This window comes from Mus caroli, unplaced genomic scaffold, assembly GCF_978045245.1.
Source record: "Mus caroli unplaced genomic scaffold, Mus_caroli_1 scaffold_8, whole genome shotgun sequence".
NCBI lineage: Eukaryota > Metazoa > Chordata > Mammalia > Rodentia > Muridae > Mus > Mus caroli.
Window position 1 is genome coordinate 66,007,715 of NW_028227263.1, and position 16,421 is coordinate 66,024,135.

The 16,421-nt window shown below is 47.8% G+C and overlaps 1 protein-coding gene across 1 annotated transcript in view; it reads left to right on the forward strand.

Moving 5' to 3' along the window:
* Iqgap1 (IQ motif containing GTPase activating protein 1) overlaps positions 1-16,421 on the forward strand; it is a 92,804-nt gene that overhangs the window by 64,492 nt on the left and 11,891 nt on the right. The window contains exons 24-35 of the mRNA XM_021168910.2: positions 1,923-2,078; positions 2,725-2,888; positions 4,160-4,384; positions 8,092-8,232; positions 8,321-8,405; positions 9,380-9,612; positions 10,890-11,022; positions 12,147-12,249; positions 12,888-13,023; positions 13,312-13,399; positions 14,914-15,126; positions 15,805-15,971. Coding sequence (XP_021024569.1) covers positions 1,923-2,078; positions 2,725-2,888; positions 4,160-4,384; positions 8,092-8,232; positions 8,321-8,405; positions 9,380-9,612; positions 10,890-11,022; positions 12,147-12,249; positions 12,888-13,023; positions 13,312-13,399; positions 14,914-15,126; positions 15,805-15,971 — 1,844 coding nt within the window. The remainder of the gene's footprint in view (positions 1-1,922; positions 2,079-2,724; positions 2,889-4,159; positions 4,385-8,091; positions 8,233-8,320; positions 8,406-9,379; positions 9,613-10,889; positions 11,023-12,146; positions 12,250-12,887; positions 13,024-13,311; positions 13,400-14,913; positions 15,127-15,804; positions 15,972-16,421) is intronic.

The window sequence follows — 16,421 nt, forward strand, 5'->3', positions numbered from 1 at the left end:
GTCCAGCCTTGTCTAGCAGGGAGTGTGCAGTCCAGCCTTGTCTAACAGGGAGTGTGGAGTCCAGCCTTGTCTAACAGGGAGTGTGGAGTCCAGCCTTGTCTAGCAGGGAGTGTGCAGTCCAGCCTTGTCTAGCAGGGAGTGTGGAGTCCAGCCTTGTCTAGCAGGGAGTGTGGAGTCCAGCCTTGTCTAGCAGGGAGTGTGGAGTCCAGCCTTGTCTAACAGGGAGTGTGGAGTCCAGCCTTGTCTAACAGGGAGTGTGGAGTCCAGCCTTGTCTAACAGGGAGTGTGGTGGCTGACTTATATATATATATATATATATATATATATATATATATATATATATATTTTTTTTTTTTTTAGATAACCCTTTTTTAATTCCACCAACTATCATTTTCTGTTCTTTTTTTGCCTACTTAGAGACTAAGACTCCATTTCCAGATGTTTTGGTTCAATGAATCATTTCATTTGTCTGCCTATTATCTATGCTTTTATTATAAATAGCATCCCAGTGATGTCCAACTATACTGAGGACTGGTTTGTTTACGACAAGTTCTCTAACTGCTAACCGTCCTATCCACATGGCTAGGACTGCAGACTCACCACTCTGCCCAGCTGACATTGTTTCCAGAATTTTGTTCTGTGTGATTTTGTCCTTTAGGGCTTTAAACTTTAGATATTTCGAGTTTAGGCTATTTATTAATTATTTAATTTATCTGGGGGTTGGACAAGTGTAGATGTCACAGAACAAGTTACAGCTTGTTCCCGTCTAACATATGATATCGGCCTGGTTGCCGGCCTTGGCAGCAAGCACCATTACCTATTGAGCTTTCTCACCAGCCTCCCCCACCCCGTTATTTATTAGTTTATATGTCTATGTTTTGCCTGCTTATCTATCTATGCACCACATGCGTGCCTAGTGCCCAAGAAGGCCTGAAGAGCGTGTCAGATCTCCTGGAACTGGAATCACAGATGATTGTGAGCTGCCATGTGGGTGCTTGGATTTGAACTCAGGTCCTCTGGAAGGACAGCCAATGCTCTTAAGCGCTGAGCCATCTTTCCAGCCCCCACCAGCCTTGTTTGTTTGTTTGTTTGTAAACCTTGGTTGTTCTTTTGTTTCCTTCATTCTTGGCAGTGTGGGAAATTGACCCAACGCTTCACACATACGAGGCTGAGCTACATATCCAACTGCCCTCTAGTTGCTTCCTACCCAGCTTTGTGTAAATTTTACTTAGTGACAGTATCTTCATCCGTTGTCCACATTGGACAACCCGGTAACCCTTTTTCTTGGCCTCTTGAGTAACTAGGATTACAGACGAGTGCCATCATGCACAGCTAAAGAGTATGTTTATGTGTTTGTTTATTGTGTTGTTAGACCTGAAGCCAGGGTATTGGGCATGCTGGTTGGGCACTCTGCCCCTGAGCTGTAGGCCTGTCCCTTAAGATATGTATGCCCTTAGTTGGTGGCATGCTTGAAGCTGTGGGTTTCCCCTCACAGACTGCATAAACTAGGCATGCATGGTGTTACATGCCTTCAGTCCTTGCCCTTGGGAAGTGGAAGCAGGAAGACGTTCAAGGTCACCTTTAGCCACAGAGTAAGTTGAAGGCCAGCATAAGGACAGGAGCCCCCCCCCCCTTTTTTTTTTTTTAAAGAGTCATGATTTTAAGATCAACTCCTAGAAATTGACTTTCCAATTACATGGACATTTTCCCTCCTATCCCATGGGGAAATCCATGGCTTGGGTTCTTCACACAGGCGGGTGGCAGTAGGAGCTTGTGTTGTGGGAAACAGGATGAAATCGGCCGTGTGGTGGGATGGGCCAGCGTGGTGCATGCAGCTGGACAGGTGCACAAGTGCTTCCTCACGGCGCCCGTGGTCTCTGCTCCGTCAGCCTTTTGATCAACATGTTGGTTTTTGTTTCTAGGATGTGGTTTCCCATAGTAAAAAACTTACCAAAAAAAATAAGGAACAGCTGTCGGACATGATGATGATAAACAAGCAGAAGGGCGGGCTCAAGGCTTTGAGCAAAGAGAAGAGGGAGAAGCTGGAGGCCTATCAGCATCTCTTTTATCTCCTGCAGGCAAGTGCTCCTGGGTGGCTCGTGTACAACCTGGTTCACTTACTTACCTGGTTTCCACTGAGGGATATGTGAGGGGCTGTCTTGTTTTCCTTCTGTAAATTGCAATCCTTGAAGTTTTACAAAGCATGAGCTTGGGAGGGGTAAGTTCAGGAGGCCTCGACCCTAGCCAAAGAGCTACAGGCAACTAGGAATGCTGAGAGCAGGAGAAACCGCCTTCCCCAGGGGAGAGTGGACTAACTAGTTATCCACTACCAAACGGTCAGCCTGAAGATACACACACACACACACACACACACACACACACACACACGTTACACTATACAGACTGAGCAGGTTGTAACTATGTATTTATATATCAACAATTAAAGAAAAAGAGACCGTGAGTTTGAGAGTGCAAGGGTGGGTATATAGGAGGCATTGTGGGAGGAATCAGAAGGGAGAAATAATAAAATTATACTTTCAAAATTAATATTTTGGGGGGCGCTATGGGGGACTTTTGGGATAGCATTGGAAATGTAATTGAGGAAAATATGTAATAAAAATATTAAAAATTAAAAAAAAAAGAAAAAAAACCAAAATTAATATTTAAGAAAGCATGAATGAAAAAGCAAGTCTAGAAGTTCCTGATGTGTTGGCTTCTTTTCAGACCAACCCTACCTATCTGGCCAAGCTGATCTTTCAGATGCCACAGAACAAGTCCACCAAGTTCATGGACTCAGTGATCTTCACGCTGTACAACTACGCATCCAACCAGCGGGAGGAGTACCTGCTGCTGCGGCTCTTCCAGACGGCACTGCAGGAGGAGATCAAGTATGACGAGGGAGGGCGGGTGGGCCTGTCACCAGAGATGCTCACAGTTCAGACGCAGACAACCTTTGCCTTTCCTTGGTCTCAATTTATGAGAAATACTGTTTTTAACGTATTTAGTAGCTAGTGTCAAGCATTGTTAACCTCCTGCCATGGCCGTGCAGCCCTGAAGTCCCAGCATTCTCGAGGGCGGGCAGGAGGCTGATAGTTAGCGGGGTTAATGCCCAGAACAGGGCTTCACACCACGGTGTCTTAGTTAGGGTTCCATTGCTGTGAGGAGGCACCGTGGCCAAGGCAATTCTTAAAAAGAACAACATTTAATTGGGGCTGGCTTACTGATTCTGAGGCTCTGTCCATTATCATGGCAGAAAGTGTGGCAGTGTCCCGGCAGGCATGGTGTTGGAGGAGCTGAGAGTTCTACATCTTGTTCTGAAGGCGAACAAGAGAAGATTGACTTCCAGACAGCTAGGATGAGGGTCTCAAAGTCCAGCCCCACAGTGACACCCGTCCTCCAGCAAGGCCACTCCTCCTAATAGTGCCACTCCGTAGGCCAAACGTAGTCACACCACCACACAAAGCATTACTGTGTCCAGTGTAGTCACCTGTCCGTCCCTGTTTAGTTTCCCATCATTTAGAGGCATGAAAGACCTTTTAATCTTGCAGCTGAACTAAACTAGACAGTAGCTAAGTCTCAGCAGTTACTACTATAGCATAGTTATTACAGTCATGAATGACTCTTGAGAGAGAGCCGGGAGTGGCTGGCAAGATGGCTCAGTGGGTATAAAGTGCTTGCTACCCAGCCTGATGACCTGAGTTCAGTCCTCAGACCACATGGTAGAAAGAACTGACTCATTCTCTGACCCTCGCATGCATTCTATTCTAGATTAAATAACTATACATAATTTTAAAAAGAAAGAGTGGGCTGGTATGGTGGCTGTAATCTCAGCATTCAGGAGGCCAAGGCAAGAAAATCAGAGACCCTGTCTCAAACGAAACAACAAGTATTGTCAGGAGGCAATGACAGAGGCAGGAAGATTAGGAGTTTGAGGCCAGCCTCAGCAACATAGACTATCTCAGAGAAACAATGTGACAGTACTGGTCCCGATGTGGAGCTCTGGCCATGACTCTTGCACCTGAGTGGGCAGCTACCAGAAGGTTCTGGGAATGCTGGGAAATGCTTCCAGAGGAAGACTTGACCTGTTTCCATAAGAACATCTATAGGTCGATAGATCCTGAGGTTAGTTTAAATGTTATTTGTGTTTGGCATCTCATAGGTCAAAGGTGGATCAGATTCAAGAAATCGTGACAGGAAACCCTACGGTTATTAAGATGGTTGTAAGTTTCAACCGTGGTGCCCGGGGCCAGAATGCCCTCCGGCAGATCTTGGCCCCTGTTGTGAAGGAAATTATGGATGACAAGTCTCTCAACATCAAAACCGACCCTGTGGATATTTACAAGTCTTGGGTTAATCAGATGGAGTCGCAGACCGGAGAGGCGAGGTTGGTGATCACAGCCCCTTTCTTCTGTGTTTGCTGTTTTCATATCTGTTTTTAAAAAGCAGTTCCTTCTGATTTGCAAAGTAATGATCGTTCAAATAACGTTTCCTGTCAGGCATCGTGGCACATGTTCACAATCTCAGCACTTGGGTTCTAGAGGCAGAACGGTCAGTCTTAGCTACATAGTGAATTCCAGGCTAGCATAGACTACAAAGAAAATACACATGTGCGCGCGCGCGCGCGTGCACTTTCCCTTTGAGAACTATGCTGTAAGTAGTTAAGTTGATAATCCCCCTGTTTCGCAAATGCATGTAGGATAAAACCTAACAGTGAATGAGGCATGGATAGCGTAGCACAGTGGGTAAGGCTCTTCTTCCTGTATGATTCTGGAGAAGTGAATTTCATCTCAAGTCCATGTGAACATGGAGAGAACCAGCCCCACGTGTGCTTTGTGCCGCACACCTCTCACCATCAACATCATCATCATAGTGAATGAAACAGACTTCTCCCCTTACCCCTTCATAGCTTACTAGGGAACAGAGACAAACAGGTAAATAAAAGTTACAAGAAAAGGTTTTTAAAACTTTTTATAAGGTATCTACCAGAGTACAGGAGAGCGCTAATGCTGGCAGGTGGTTAGGGAGAACCGTCTGCAGAGGTGGGACCTCTTTTAGCTGGACCTAGAGGATGAGAAGGTAAGTGCTAGGTGCGGAGTGTGAGTGACTGACCGCCCTGCCGCTGAGGGCCTAACAAATGGAAAGGATCTGGCTGTAACTGGAGCAGTTGAACAGTGAGGGCCGAGGCTGTGCAGATGGGATTGGGAGGGAAGGGCGTGGGGGTGAGTGGTGATCTGTGCCTGGGTAAAGCTAAGTCAAATGAATGTGTTAGTTACGGGAGATGAATGTGCCAGGGTAAACTCTGTCCACCACAGACAGATACAGAGCAAAGGCTTGTCCATCACATCTGGGCAAAGCTGAGAAAGGCAAGTGCAGAGAGCTGAGCCGCTGCTTTTACTCAGGTGGGGGAGGACCAGAGACAAGATGTGCGCAGCTGGGACGGGTTAAATGGCATCGAGCTCACTGGTGCTGGGTGGGGTAGCTCTTCACACCACTTGCCATTTGACCTGCAAGCCTGGCATGGTGGCGCCTGCGTGCAGAGCCAGCCCTGTGGAGGATGAGGCAGATAGACTCAGAGTTAGCTGCAGAGTGAGACAACCAAACCATACCAAACCAAAAATGTGTCACCGCAGGTGAGCCACAAAGCCTTCTGTGGCATTAAGGCACGCCGTTGAGTTCAGTGTTCTGCCAGTCTGTCATTGGCATTCTGATTTTTTTCTGGGCATCATGAAACTTTTCTCATGCTGGGAATTGAACCACTCAGCTAAGCTCTCAGCTCTCCCGGCTGCCTCTCCTCACTTCACCTTTGACTGTCTGGGAAGCTGGGCATGTCACCCAGGCCATGCTTAGATAGCAGCCTCATGAACACAGCTCAGGGTCACTAAGTGATTTTCTTAGATTATCAATGAGTCAGTTGGTCATTTACAAATCAGAATCGTACTGGCCAGTTCAGTATTTTTTTTTCTTGTTGGTGTCTGTAAGAAACTAGTGTTTCCTGTTTTCCATAAAATGGAAATTGAATGCTTTTTCAGTACCGGTGCCTATGAGGTGTGTGAAGCCACCAGCATGTAAGCATCATGGGTCCCAGCCTTTCCCGTCTACTTAGCCTCCCAACACAGTGCTTTATTGTAAATTACAAATGCTGTCCTGGAACTCAGTCAGCATGCCATGACAGTCATGCCCTGCCTGCTTATCTTGGCTTGCCATAGTGACCAAACCCAACCTGCCACTCACTGGTAGTTGAAGCAGATGAAATTTAATCTATCAGAATTCTTGAAATAGAAATCACTGGGCTCAATCAAGATGCCAGCAAGCAACATCTATCCATTCCTTGGCTTCTTCAATTTCTGGTGGCCTTTGGCCCTGACTGACTTGTGGCCATGTGATTGTAATCTCTGCCTCCCTGGTTGCCTCTACTCCCTTCTGCGTACTAAATCTCCCTCTGTCCCTCTTATTAGGTCACCTGGTTTATATTTAGGGAGCACTTGGATTATACAGTAATCATTACTCCTTTGTTAGCTGCGAGAATACCAGAAGCCTTCTCCCTTGTCTTTCAGCTCCTTGTCTTTATTTCCTTCCTGTTAAGTATAGGCCCATGTTGTAGCACATCTGCCATTCTTTTTTTTTTTTTTTTTTTTTGGTTTTTTGAGACAGGGTTTCTCTTTATAGCTCTGGCTGTCCTGGAGCTCACTTTGTAGACCAGGCTGGCCTCGAACTCAGAAATCCGCCTGCCTCTGCCTCCCGAGTGCTGGGATTAAAGGCGTGCGCCACCACGCCCGGCCACATCTGCCATTCTTATGCCAATCTCAGCCAGTCGGTGTCTGTCTGTCTGTCTGTCTCTCCCTCTCCTTTTCTTTTAGACAAGTCTTTCTGTATTCCAGGCTGGCCTTAAATACCCTATGTAGCTGAAGCTGACTTTGAACTCCCGATCCCACACCTCCACCTCCCAAGCATGAACTGTAGAGCCTGATTTATGTGCTGTTGGGATTAAACCCAGGGCTCAGTGTGTGCTAGACAGACAGTCTGTCCACTGGCCTATACCCCAGCCTCGTCTGAAGCCCAGTGCTTCAGTTCTGCGTCTGGCTGTCTCCCCTGACATCCAAAGGTGCCATGTCATTGGCTGTGCTGTGTCTTCAGTGCCTGTGGGTGTTCCTGGTCTGCATGGCTGCACCCTTGTCTCTGTTCATACTCATCATTTCTGGGTCAAGCTGGGACGCTGCTTTCCCACGTCTCTCATCTGTGTCTGTCTGTCCATCTTTATTTTTTTACGATGAGCCTGAGTGGTCTTTCTCCTTAAAATGTGTGTGTCTGTATGCCTTTTTGTGTGTTTGTGGCTGTGTTGGGGAGTCCGGGGGAAGATAAGGGAGCCCGTGGAGGTCAGAGGATTACTTTGTGAAGCTGGTCCTCTGTCCCCGTTTCCGTGAGGTCTGGGCATAAAACTCAGGTTTCCAGGCTTGCATAGCAACACCTTTACCTGTGAGGCATCTCTGTGCCCCAGAACTTTTACCTTTCAGTGGCTGCTTGCGGCTTCTGAGCAAGTCCAGACTTAGTGTATATAGTATCCTCCAGGGCCTGATCCCTGTTAGCTTTTTCACTCCTGTTTCTCTTCCTTCTGTTCCTCCTGTGTATATAACACCGCACCTTCTGCAGAAGACCCCTCACCTCTGCTCTCTTGGGGTTGGGCGCCTTCCTTTCTTTCTCCAGGCTGAGTAGGGGCAGCTCCTCTGACCTGCAGCAGTTCTGATCAGCTCACTATTTGTAAGCATTGCTGGGGGGTTAACCTGGGGTCACGGGTATGCCAGGCAAGTGCTATATCACTGAGCTAACCTCTAGCCCATAAAGTATGTTTATGGTTACCTACCTGCTCATAGCCTCTGCTGCTGTGAGAGACTCAGGAGAAGGTATGATGGCTTCTGTACGTTTTGTTGCTAAGTGCTTATCAGGGTGTGACACATGATACAAGACATCCAGGTCACAGCCTGTGCACAGGAGCCTAAGTTAGCTAAGCTTCCTGGATCCTTCTATTTATAAAAGACAAGCTCCTGCCTCAAACTATTGGTCTAACATTGTTGGGGGTCATTTCTGTTTTCTCAGCAAACTGCCCTATGATGTGACCCCTGAACAAGCCTTGTCGCATGAAGAAGTGAAGACGAGATTAGACAACTCCATCAGGAACATGAGGGCCGTGACAGACAAATTCCTCTCGGCCATCGTCAGCTCTGTGGACAAAATCCCGTGAGTGCCATCAGTTGTGACCCCAAATAAAGCCTGGTTGGTGGCGTACTCTGTGGCCTGACCTCGCTCCATTTTGTCCGTCCCACAGTTATGGGATGCGCTTCATTGCCAAAGTGCTGAAGGATTCGCTGCACGAGAAGTTCCCTGACGCTGGTGAGGACGAGCTGCTGAAGGTAAGACTCTGAGAGCTGCCGGGTGCCTGCCCTCTGCTGTCAGATGCCCAGTGACCACAGACCAGCAGGAAGTACCTGAGTGTCCTCCACTGTGAGCCTCACGAGCAGCTGTAACTAGAAGACAGTGCCTTCTAACCAGATAGTTACTGTTCATCTTCATCTTTAAAGGCACTGTGTACACTAAGTATAGGAAGTGGGAAGTTTTCCAGAGTCCTCTTTTCTCTGGAGCATTGCTCCCTCTGCTGGTGGCCAGGTGAATAGCAGCGAGCGCAGCGCTCTGCTGCGGTTTCCCTGCTAACTCTTCTTACTTGGCTGTACTCCCTTCTACTTGTGTTTTTACCTTTTAAATCTGAACGCTTCTCTCTTCTCTCTCCTAGTTCTGTGCTTTCCTACAGTGAGGCCTCGATTCTAGACTTTCTGTCCAGGTGAATTCATTTTCTTTTTTTCTGGAACTCTAGGGGAGATTCCATGATTGTCCTTTTGTTCCCCTGTGGAAGACATGTGTGCTGAGTGAATCTCATTTCACAGGCATGAACGTGGCATGTGGGCCGTGGGGGTTAAACAGATAGACACTAGCTCATTTAAGGACTTACTTTCCCTGTGCTCCATGGCTTCCAAAAAACCCACCTACAAACCCCACAGAGGTGGTTGACATCAGCCTGAGCTGCTGCCGTAACATATGAACTGAAGGTGTCCTGGAGTGTTGGATCACACACCTTACAGTGCTACTTACATGTTCTAAATCTCTCCCTTTTTTCATCTCTGGTGCTAGTTTTCAGTTCTCTTTCCCCCTACACACATCCCCCAGTTTGTTTGGAGTTTTAGGTCTTGAGGTATATGTGTGCATGTGGCATGTTGCTGTATGCTCTTGGTTTACCTTCCTCACAGGATTACATCTTCTCATTTTCATTGCTAGCAGAGCCTCGTGTGGCTTGCTCAGTGGGCCGCTCTTCAATGCCGCGCTTCTATTTCAGATTATCGGTAATCTGCTTTACTACCGATACATGAACCCAGCCATCGTCGCTCCCGATGCCTTCGACATCATTGACCTGTCAGCAGGGGGCCAGCTCACCACAGACCAGCGCAGAAACTTGGGCTCCATTGCCAAGATGCTCCAGCACGCGGCGTCCAACAAGATGTTTCTGGGCGATAATGCCCACTTAAGCATCATTAATGAGTATCTCTCGCAGTCCTACCAGAAGTTCAGGTAAGGGATAGAGTAGACGACTCAAGGGTCTGTAGGTGTGTTTTCATCTGAGTGGTTAACCTTCTCCCTCACTTCCCCAACTCCTGAGTTGCAGGATGTGAGTGTGTGTATGCGTGTGTGTGTGTGTGTGTGTGTGTGTGAGAGAGAGAGAGAGAGAGAGAGAGAGAGAGAGAGAGAGTATGAGTGTGGTGTGTGTGTGTGAGAGAGAGAGAGAATGAGTCTGGTGTGTGTGTGTGAGAGAGAGAGTATGAGTGTGGTGTGTGTGTGTGAGAGAGAGAGAGTATGAGTTGCTGTGTGTATGAGAGAGAGAGTATGAGTGTGGTGTGTGTGTGTGTGTGTGTGTGTGAGAGAGAGAGAGAGAGTATGAGTGTGGTGTGTGTGTGAAAGAGAGAGTATGAGTGTGGTGTGTGTGTGTGTGAGAGAGAGAGTGTGAGTGTGTTATGTGTGTGAGAGAGAGTATGAGTGTGGTGTGTGTGTGTGAGAGAGAGAGAGAGTATGAGTGTGGTGGGTGTGTGTGTGAGAGAGTATGAGTGTGGTGTGTGTGTGTGAGAGAGAGAGTATGAGTGTGGTGGGTGTGTGTAAGAGAGAGAATGAGTGTGGTGTGTGTGTGAGAGAGAGAGAATATGAGTGTGGTGTGTGTGTGTGAGAGAGAGAGAGTATGAGTGTGGTGTGTGTGTGTGAGAGAGAGAGAGCATGTGTGTGTGTGTGTGAGAGAGAGAGAGAGATAGTATGAGTGTGGTGTGTGTGTGAGAGAGAGTATGAGTGTGGTGTGTGTGTGAAAGAGAGAGATAGTATGAGTGTGGTGTGTGTGTGAGAGAGAGAATGAGTGTGGTGTGTGTGTGCGCGTGTGTGTGGGTGCGTGCATCAGGAAGATTCTCATTTGCAATAGAGAGTAGTATTTGATATAAAAGGAGCGTCTGTGCATTAAGCCCGTGCTCACTATAATCAAGAGAAGAACTGCAGAGTGCTTTTGATATTTGGAAATTAACACTTACTTTTGAATGTAGTGCCTGGAGCAGTTCCTTAGAGGTGAAGCGCACAGGTGTGTGAGGGCCATTTGAAGTTGTGCTTGAATGCTTGTTGTGGGTGGAAGCAGAGCTGGCAAGAGAACTGTCTCAGCATCCCCAGGCTGCCGGGCAGGAATTGAACAACAAACACATGCCACTTTTTTAGACTCCCACTGTCGTGGCTGGTTTGTCTGAACACAGTACTGGAGGGGACTGTGTGCCCTTTCCTCAGCTGCCCTGCCAATGCCACCTGCTGGTGTTTACTTTCAGGCGGTTTTTCCAAGCGGCCTGTGACGTCCCAGAGCTGCAGGATAAATTTAACGTGGATGAGTACTCTGACCTCGTCACCCTCACTAAGCCAGTTATCTACATCTCCATTGGCGAAATCATCAACACCCACACTGTAAGTGCTTCCCCTTAATTGCTTAGCTGCATCCCTCTGCCCTAATGACTCCCTGGCACCTGCCTCCTCTCTGATGGATGGCCAGGCATCTCGCCTTGCTGTGATCTTAACTGACACCACAGCGCCTTGGCTTTTTCTCTTCCTTTGCTCTGCTGCTCTTTGGTGGTGCTGGGACTCAAATCCAGGGCCTACTGTGCACTAAGTGCTCTGCCCCTGAGCTGTACCCCAGCCCTGCTTCATACTCAAAATATCTACTGCTCTGCAAATTACTCCTAAGTCTCCTGCCTCAGAATCATCCACACTGACACTGAGAAGTGATGCTTGCCAGCCCTGTGACAGGTATCCTGACCCACGATCCCTAGGAGTGGATTCCCAAAGTGCATTGTGAGCACAGACGTAGTGGCTTGGTGAAATGCTCTTCTCTCTTACACCAGCCATTCGCCTTACTCCTGCCACATGACCTAGAACACCAGCTTCTTCCTCTCTGCCTGTGGATTTTTCTTTTGGAAGCTCTCTGTATAGACTTTTTAAACAGTTTCCTTCTCCCTTTTGGGACATGTAGATCAAGAATTACATATATGATGATGTATGTACATGTTTGATGGCATTTCATGTCCTGTCCCCTCTGAAGACATTACCTGGGATCGTAGCATGCCTGGGGCTTTGTTGAGTGGCAGGAAGATAATGGCAGTGTGGCTCTGGGTGCTTTTCCTGAGTAAGAAGATACTGCACGTTGGCAGAGTTTAAAACCCAGCACTGGGAAAAAACAAAACTGCTAGCCAAAGTGACCTATGTCCCTGGGACACTGAGAAAATCCCGTATATCACTGAGCAATTGAGTATCGTTGAATTGGTGCTTGCTGGGTGCAGTGATGAGTTTAGTTTGCGTCCCATGCTTTCTTACATGGGGAGCATTGGATCTTTTTTGACCAGGTCAGGAGTTTTACAACACACGCGGTTGGTTCTGTGAAGCCCAGTGTGCTGCTCAGGGCCTCACGCTGTTTACTAGGTTAGCTTGTTTGTCCTCTGGATGTGGCAGTTTCGTTGTTTGGTGTCTTTTGGGCAGATGCTGGTGGGGACAGAGGGTTGAGGGTGAATGTGAGACCAATCACTGGTTCGTTGCAGCTCCTGTTGGACCATCAGGATGCCATTGCTCCAGAGCATAACGACCCCATCCACGAACTTCTGGACGACCTTGGGGAGGTGCCCACCATTGAGTCCCTTATAGGTAACGATCTTAACTAGCCCCTGAAAAGCTGAGAGGAGGACTATTGTCATTGTATCTCTGATTTTGCCCTGGAGCAAATTCTAGACACAGTGTAGGAAACAAACCAGCATAGGCCCCATCTGGGAGGAGCGGCGTCCAGGGGAGGCGTTTCCAGGGCAAAGACAAACGTCAGCGTGTTTAATGTGAAAGTGTGCATTTCCTAAAGAAAGACTAGTTTGATAGAGAATTTTGATGTTATATTGTTGAATTTTTTTTTTTTTTTTTGATATGGGGGTCAGAGTTGGGTGGAGGTGTGTGTCTCACTTTATAGTCGTATCTGGCCTGGAACTCACTAAAAGACCAGGCTGGCTTCAGATTCCCAGAGATCTACCAGTCTCAGCTTCCCGAGATCAGGGATGAGAGCTGTGCATCACCGTGTCTGCAAAATGATTTCCCCCACATTTATGAAGTTACTGTATTATGGAGCCTTTTCCTTAACCATTTGGCATAGTGGCTTTTACTTCTCAGTAAAAACTGCTTGCCACACTAAGTGTGTTGGTTTATCAAGAATCATACTGGGCCTGAATCATATTTATTTGTATTATTTTCCCTCCAAAGTGTTTATTGCATTGATTCTTTCTACACTCCCAAAACTGCAGGAGAAAGCTGTGGCAATTCAAACGACCCCAACAAGGAGGCTCTGGCTAAGACGGAAGTGTCTCTCACGTTGACCAACAAGTTTGACGTGCCTGGTGACGAGAATGCAGAGATGGACGCTCGGACCATCTTACTGAAGTGAGTACTGAAGGGAGAAGGGAGTGCCTTGAAACCGTATTTGCTGGGCCTCCCTTGCCCATCACAGTCCGCAGCACCCTGCACGGCGCTTGGACTTAGTTTGCTGGTATTGTACAGTCACAATCTTGGGAATTCTCCCCTGCCCCCGCTCCATTGTGGGTCCCTGCTCCTTGTGCAGCACCCCTGTGGAAAAGCACCTGTGGGTTAAGGGTGCTTCAGCTGCTGCTTAGACCCCACCGGGAGATAGAGCATAGCGCCATGTTGAAACACATTCCCATCTCGTTACAGTACAAAGCGTTTAATTGTGGATGTCATCCGGTTCCAGCCGGGAGAGACCTTGACTGAAATCCTAGAAACCCCAGCCACCAATGAACAGGTACAAATGAAGGCTTCACACTCATCTTCCTAAACATGATAAGCTTTTCTGTGACAGATGTGTTCCTGGATGGGGGTCAGTGGGACAGGGAAGGGATTAGACCCTAGCGTGAGCATGGGTCTAACCTCGGGACAGTAATAATTAGGGCTCATTTGTCTGGGAAGTTGGTGACTCCTAAATCCAGATGGTGCATTCAGGGCACGACAGCCCCTTTCCCTTCAAACAGAAGAGAAATGGGGAGGGAGGAGGGGAGGGAAAATGAGTATAAAATGAACAAGAATTTAATCTGGGGCAGAATCCGTCTGGTAATTTAATGAGTGTTTTGCAGTTGTAATTAGATGTAGTACCTTGGTTGTGTATATACAAGTGCAGGATGTGGCTCCACTCTTAAATTCCAGTTAGGAAAATAATGATACATATATCTGAAATCATAGATAGGGCCATTAGAAATTAACTATAGTATTGATTATTAAAATGCCAGAAGTTGCTGGGTATGGTGGGCATGCCTTTGATCCCAGCAAATATCTCTGTGATACCTAGCTAGTTCCAGGCCAGCTAGGGCTACACAGTGAGAAGCTGTGTGTCAGGAAGTCACAACAAAAGAAGCAGAGGCCAAGCCACACACTTAAAGGCCTGACGGATTCGAGTGTGATGGAAACCAAGAGAGCCCACAAGAACAGTGGGGCTGGGGAAGCAGGGATGCACTGAGAGAGCTCAGCCTGAGTCTGGGAGGGCGAGGAAGGAGTCTGAGAACAGCAGAGCTGAGAATGGGATTAAGGAGGACTCCAGAGCTGAAGTTGTTAAAGAAGAACCTGTGGGCCTAGCAGTATGTGATAGAATCCTAGCTCCTTAGGAGGTTGAAGCAGGAGGATTGCCACATTCAAGGCCAGCCTGCGCTATCCAGCAAGACTTTATCTCAGTGTTTTTATAAAAAGTAGGGGAAAGGGAAAGGGTAAGGAAGGATGGCGGAGTCTGAGGACGGATAGCAGAGTCTGAGGAAGGGTGGCGGAGTCTGAGGAAGGGTGGCAGAGTCTGAGGAAGGATGGCGGAGTCTGAGGAAGGGTCCCTTGTTGCTAACCAGTGTTTGTAGCTGCTTGGGAACAGAGGGCAGCAAGAGCCTGCTTCAGCTCAGGCGGCCTGTTGGGAGGAATTAGCGAGGGTTTACTGGACATGGCTGATACATTAATTTGTGTAGTTGTATTGCGCCACATTTAGAATAAAGTAATAAGGGCTTCAACATCCTGAAAAGCTAGGGAAGATAAAGACAAAGGACATTGTAGCTCAGCATCCTCTCCTGACAATACCTAGTGTCAGGGAGGCTGAGCATCTGGAGCCACAGATGTGCTCTGTTGGGGGAATGACATATCTCCTTTCATGCTGTTCTTTGTCCGGCATTGGTAGAGGGAGGAAATGTCTGCAGAAATATCTGTGTGCAGATATGCTGCGTAAGTCTAAGTTCAGGGCTCCGTGGTGAACCGACAAACACAGCTTTTGTTGTTGTTTTCCACCTGTAGGAAGCTGAACATCAGAGGGCCATGCAGAGACGGGCTATCCGAGATGCCAAAACCCCTGACAAGATGAAAAAATCAAAACCCATGAAGGAGGATAACAACCTCAGCCTCCAGGAGAAGAAAGAGAAGATCCAGACTGGCCTAAAGAAGCTAACGGAGCTTGGGACGGTGGACCCAAAGAACAGATACCAGGAACTCATCAACGACATTGCCAAGGTGCAGCACCTGTGAGCAGTGGTGGCCTGGTGCAGCACCTGTGAGCAGTGGTGGCCTGGTGCAACACCTGTGAGCAGTGGTGGCCTGGCCTCATTTACAGATGCTTTAGGAACTCCAAGATTCGGCCCCTGACTCTCACACCAGGACTTCGCCTCTGGGGTGGACTTTTTTATGTGTCTAAATTAATGGGGAGACAGCCTTCATTCACTAGAGTTTCTGGTGTCTGGATTTTTAATTGCTCTTAAAGAATCCTCCAGACCCTTTTTATGATTGCTCTGGAATATATAAAGTTGGTCGTTGCATGACCAACTAGATTCGTATGCCTCACCCCAAGCCAGGGCTCAGGGTTCTAATTTGACTGGGGTAATGCTCTTGCACTAAGGAACTTGGCTCTTTCTTCCTCCCCTCTCAGGAAAGAGTGTTTATGAGGTCTAGACCAGCTTTGTAAGTAGAGTCTAAGCACACAAAAATCAGGGTACATACTTCCCTGTTGCTAGTGGATATAGGCCGATGCGATTGGCACCTCTTTTAGGTTTTGAGATCAGGTCGCTGCGTGTTAAGAACAGCTGGCATGTTTGAGTTCAGCCCAGATATGTTGTAGTGTTCATGAACAGCGATGGTTCAAGAGGCACAGGCTGCCTGTCATCTTTTTCCTAATTTTCGTGGTTGTGCCTCAAGGATATCCGGAACCAGCGGAGATACAGGCAGAGGAGGAAAGCTGAATTGGTAAAACTGCAGCAGACGTACTCGGCGCTGAACTCTAAGGCCACCTTTTACGGAGAGCAGGTGGACTACTACAAGAGCTACATCAAGACCTGCTTGGACAACTTGGCCAGCAAGGGCAAGTGAGTCTTTGTTTTTCATTATTCCAGGGTGGGAATTAGAGGATGAAGAGAATTAGAAACAGCTTCTAACGTGACAACGAGACAAGTGTTTTAGTTTTTATTAAATGTCCTGTTGCTACCGGGGAGTGGTGGCACATGCCTTTGATCCCAACACTTGGGAGGCAGAGGCAGGTGGATCTCTGAGTTTGAGGCCAGCCTGGTCTACAGAGTGAGTTCCAGGACAGCCAGGGCTACACAGAGAAACCCTGTCTCGAAAAAACAAAGCAAAACAAATGTCCTGTTGCTAATGTGGGGAGGGGAGGGGAGGGGAGGGAGTTTGTGTAGATGTCAAAGGACAACTCCAGGGTTGGTCCATCTGTCTGCTCCGGCTCCCAGGACCTGAACTCTGGTCTCCAGGCTCTTGAGGCAAGGGCTTTACTGGCAAAGTCATGTTGCTGGCTTGAGGTTGGA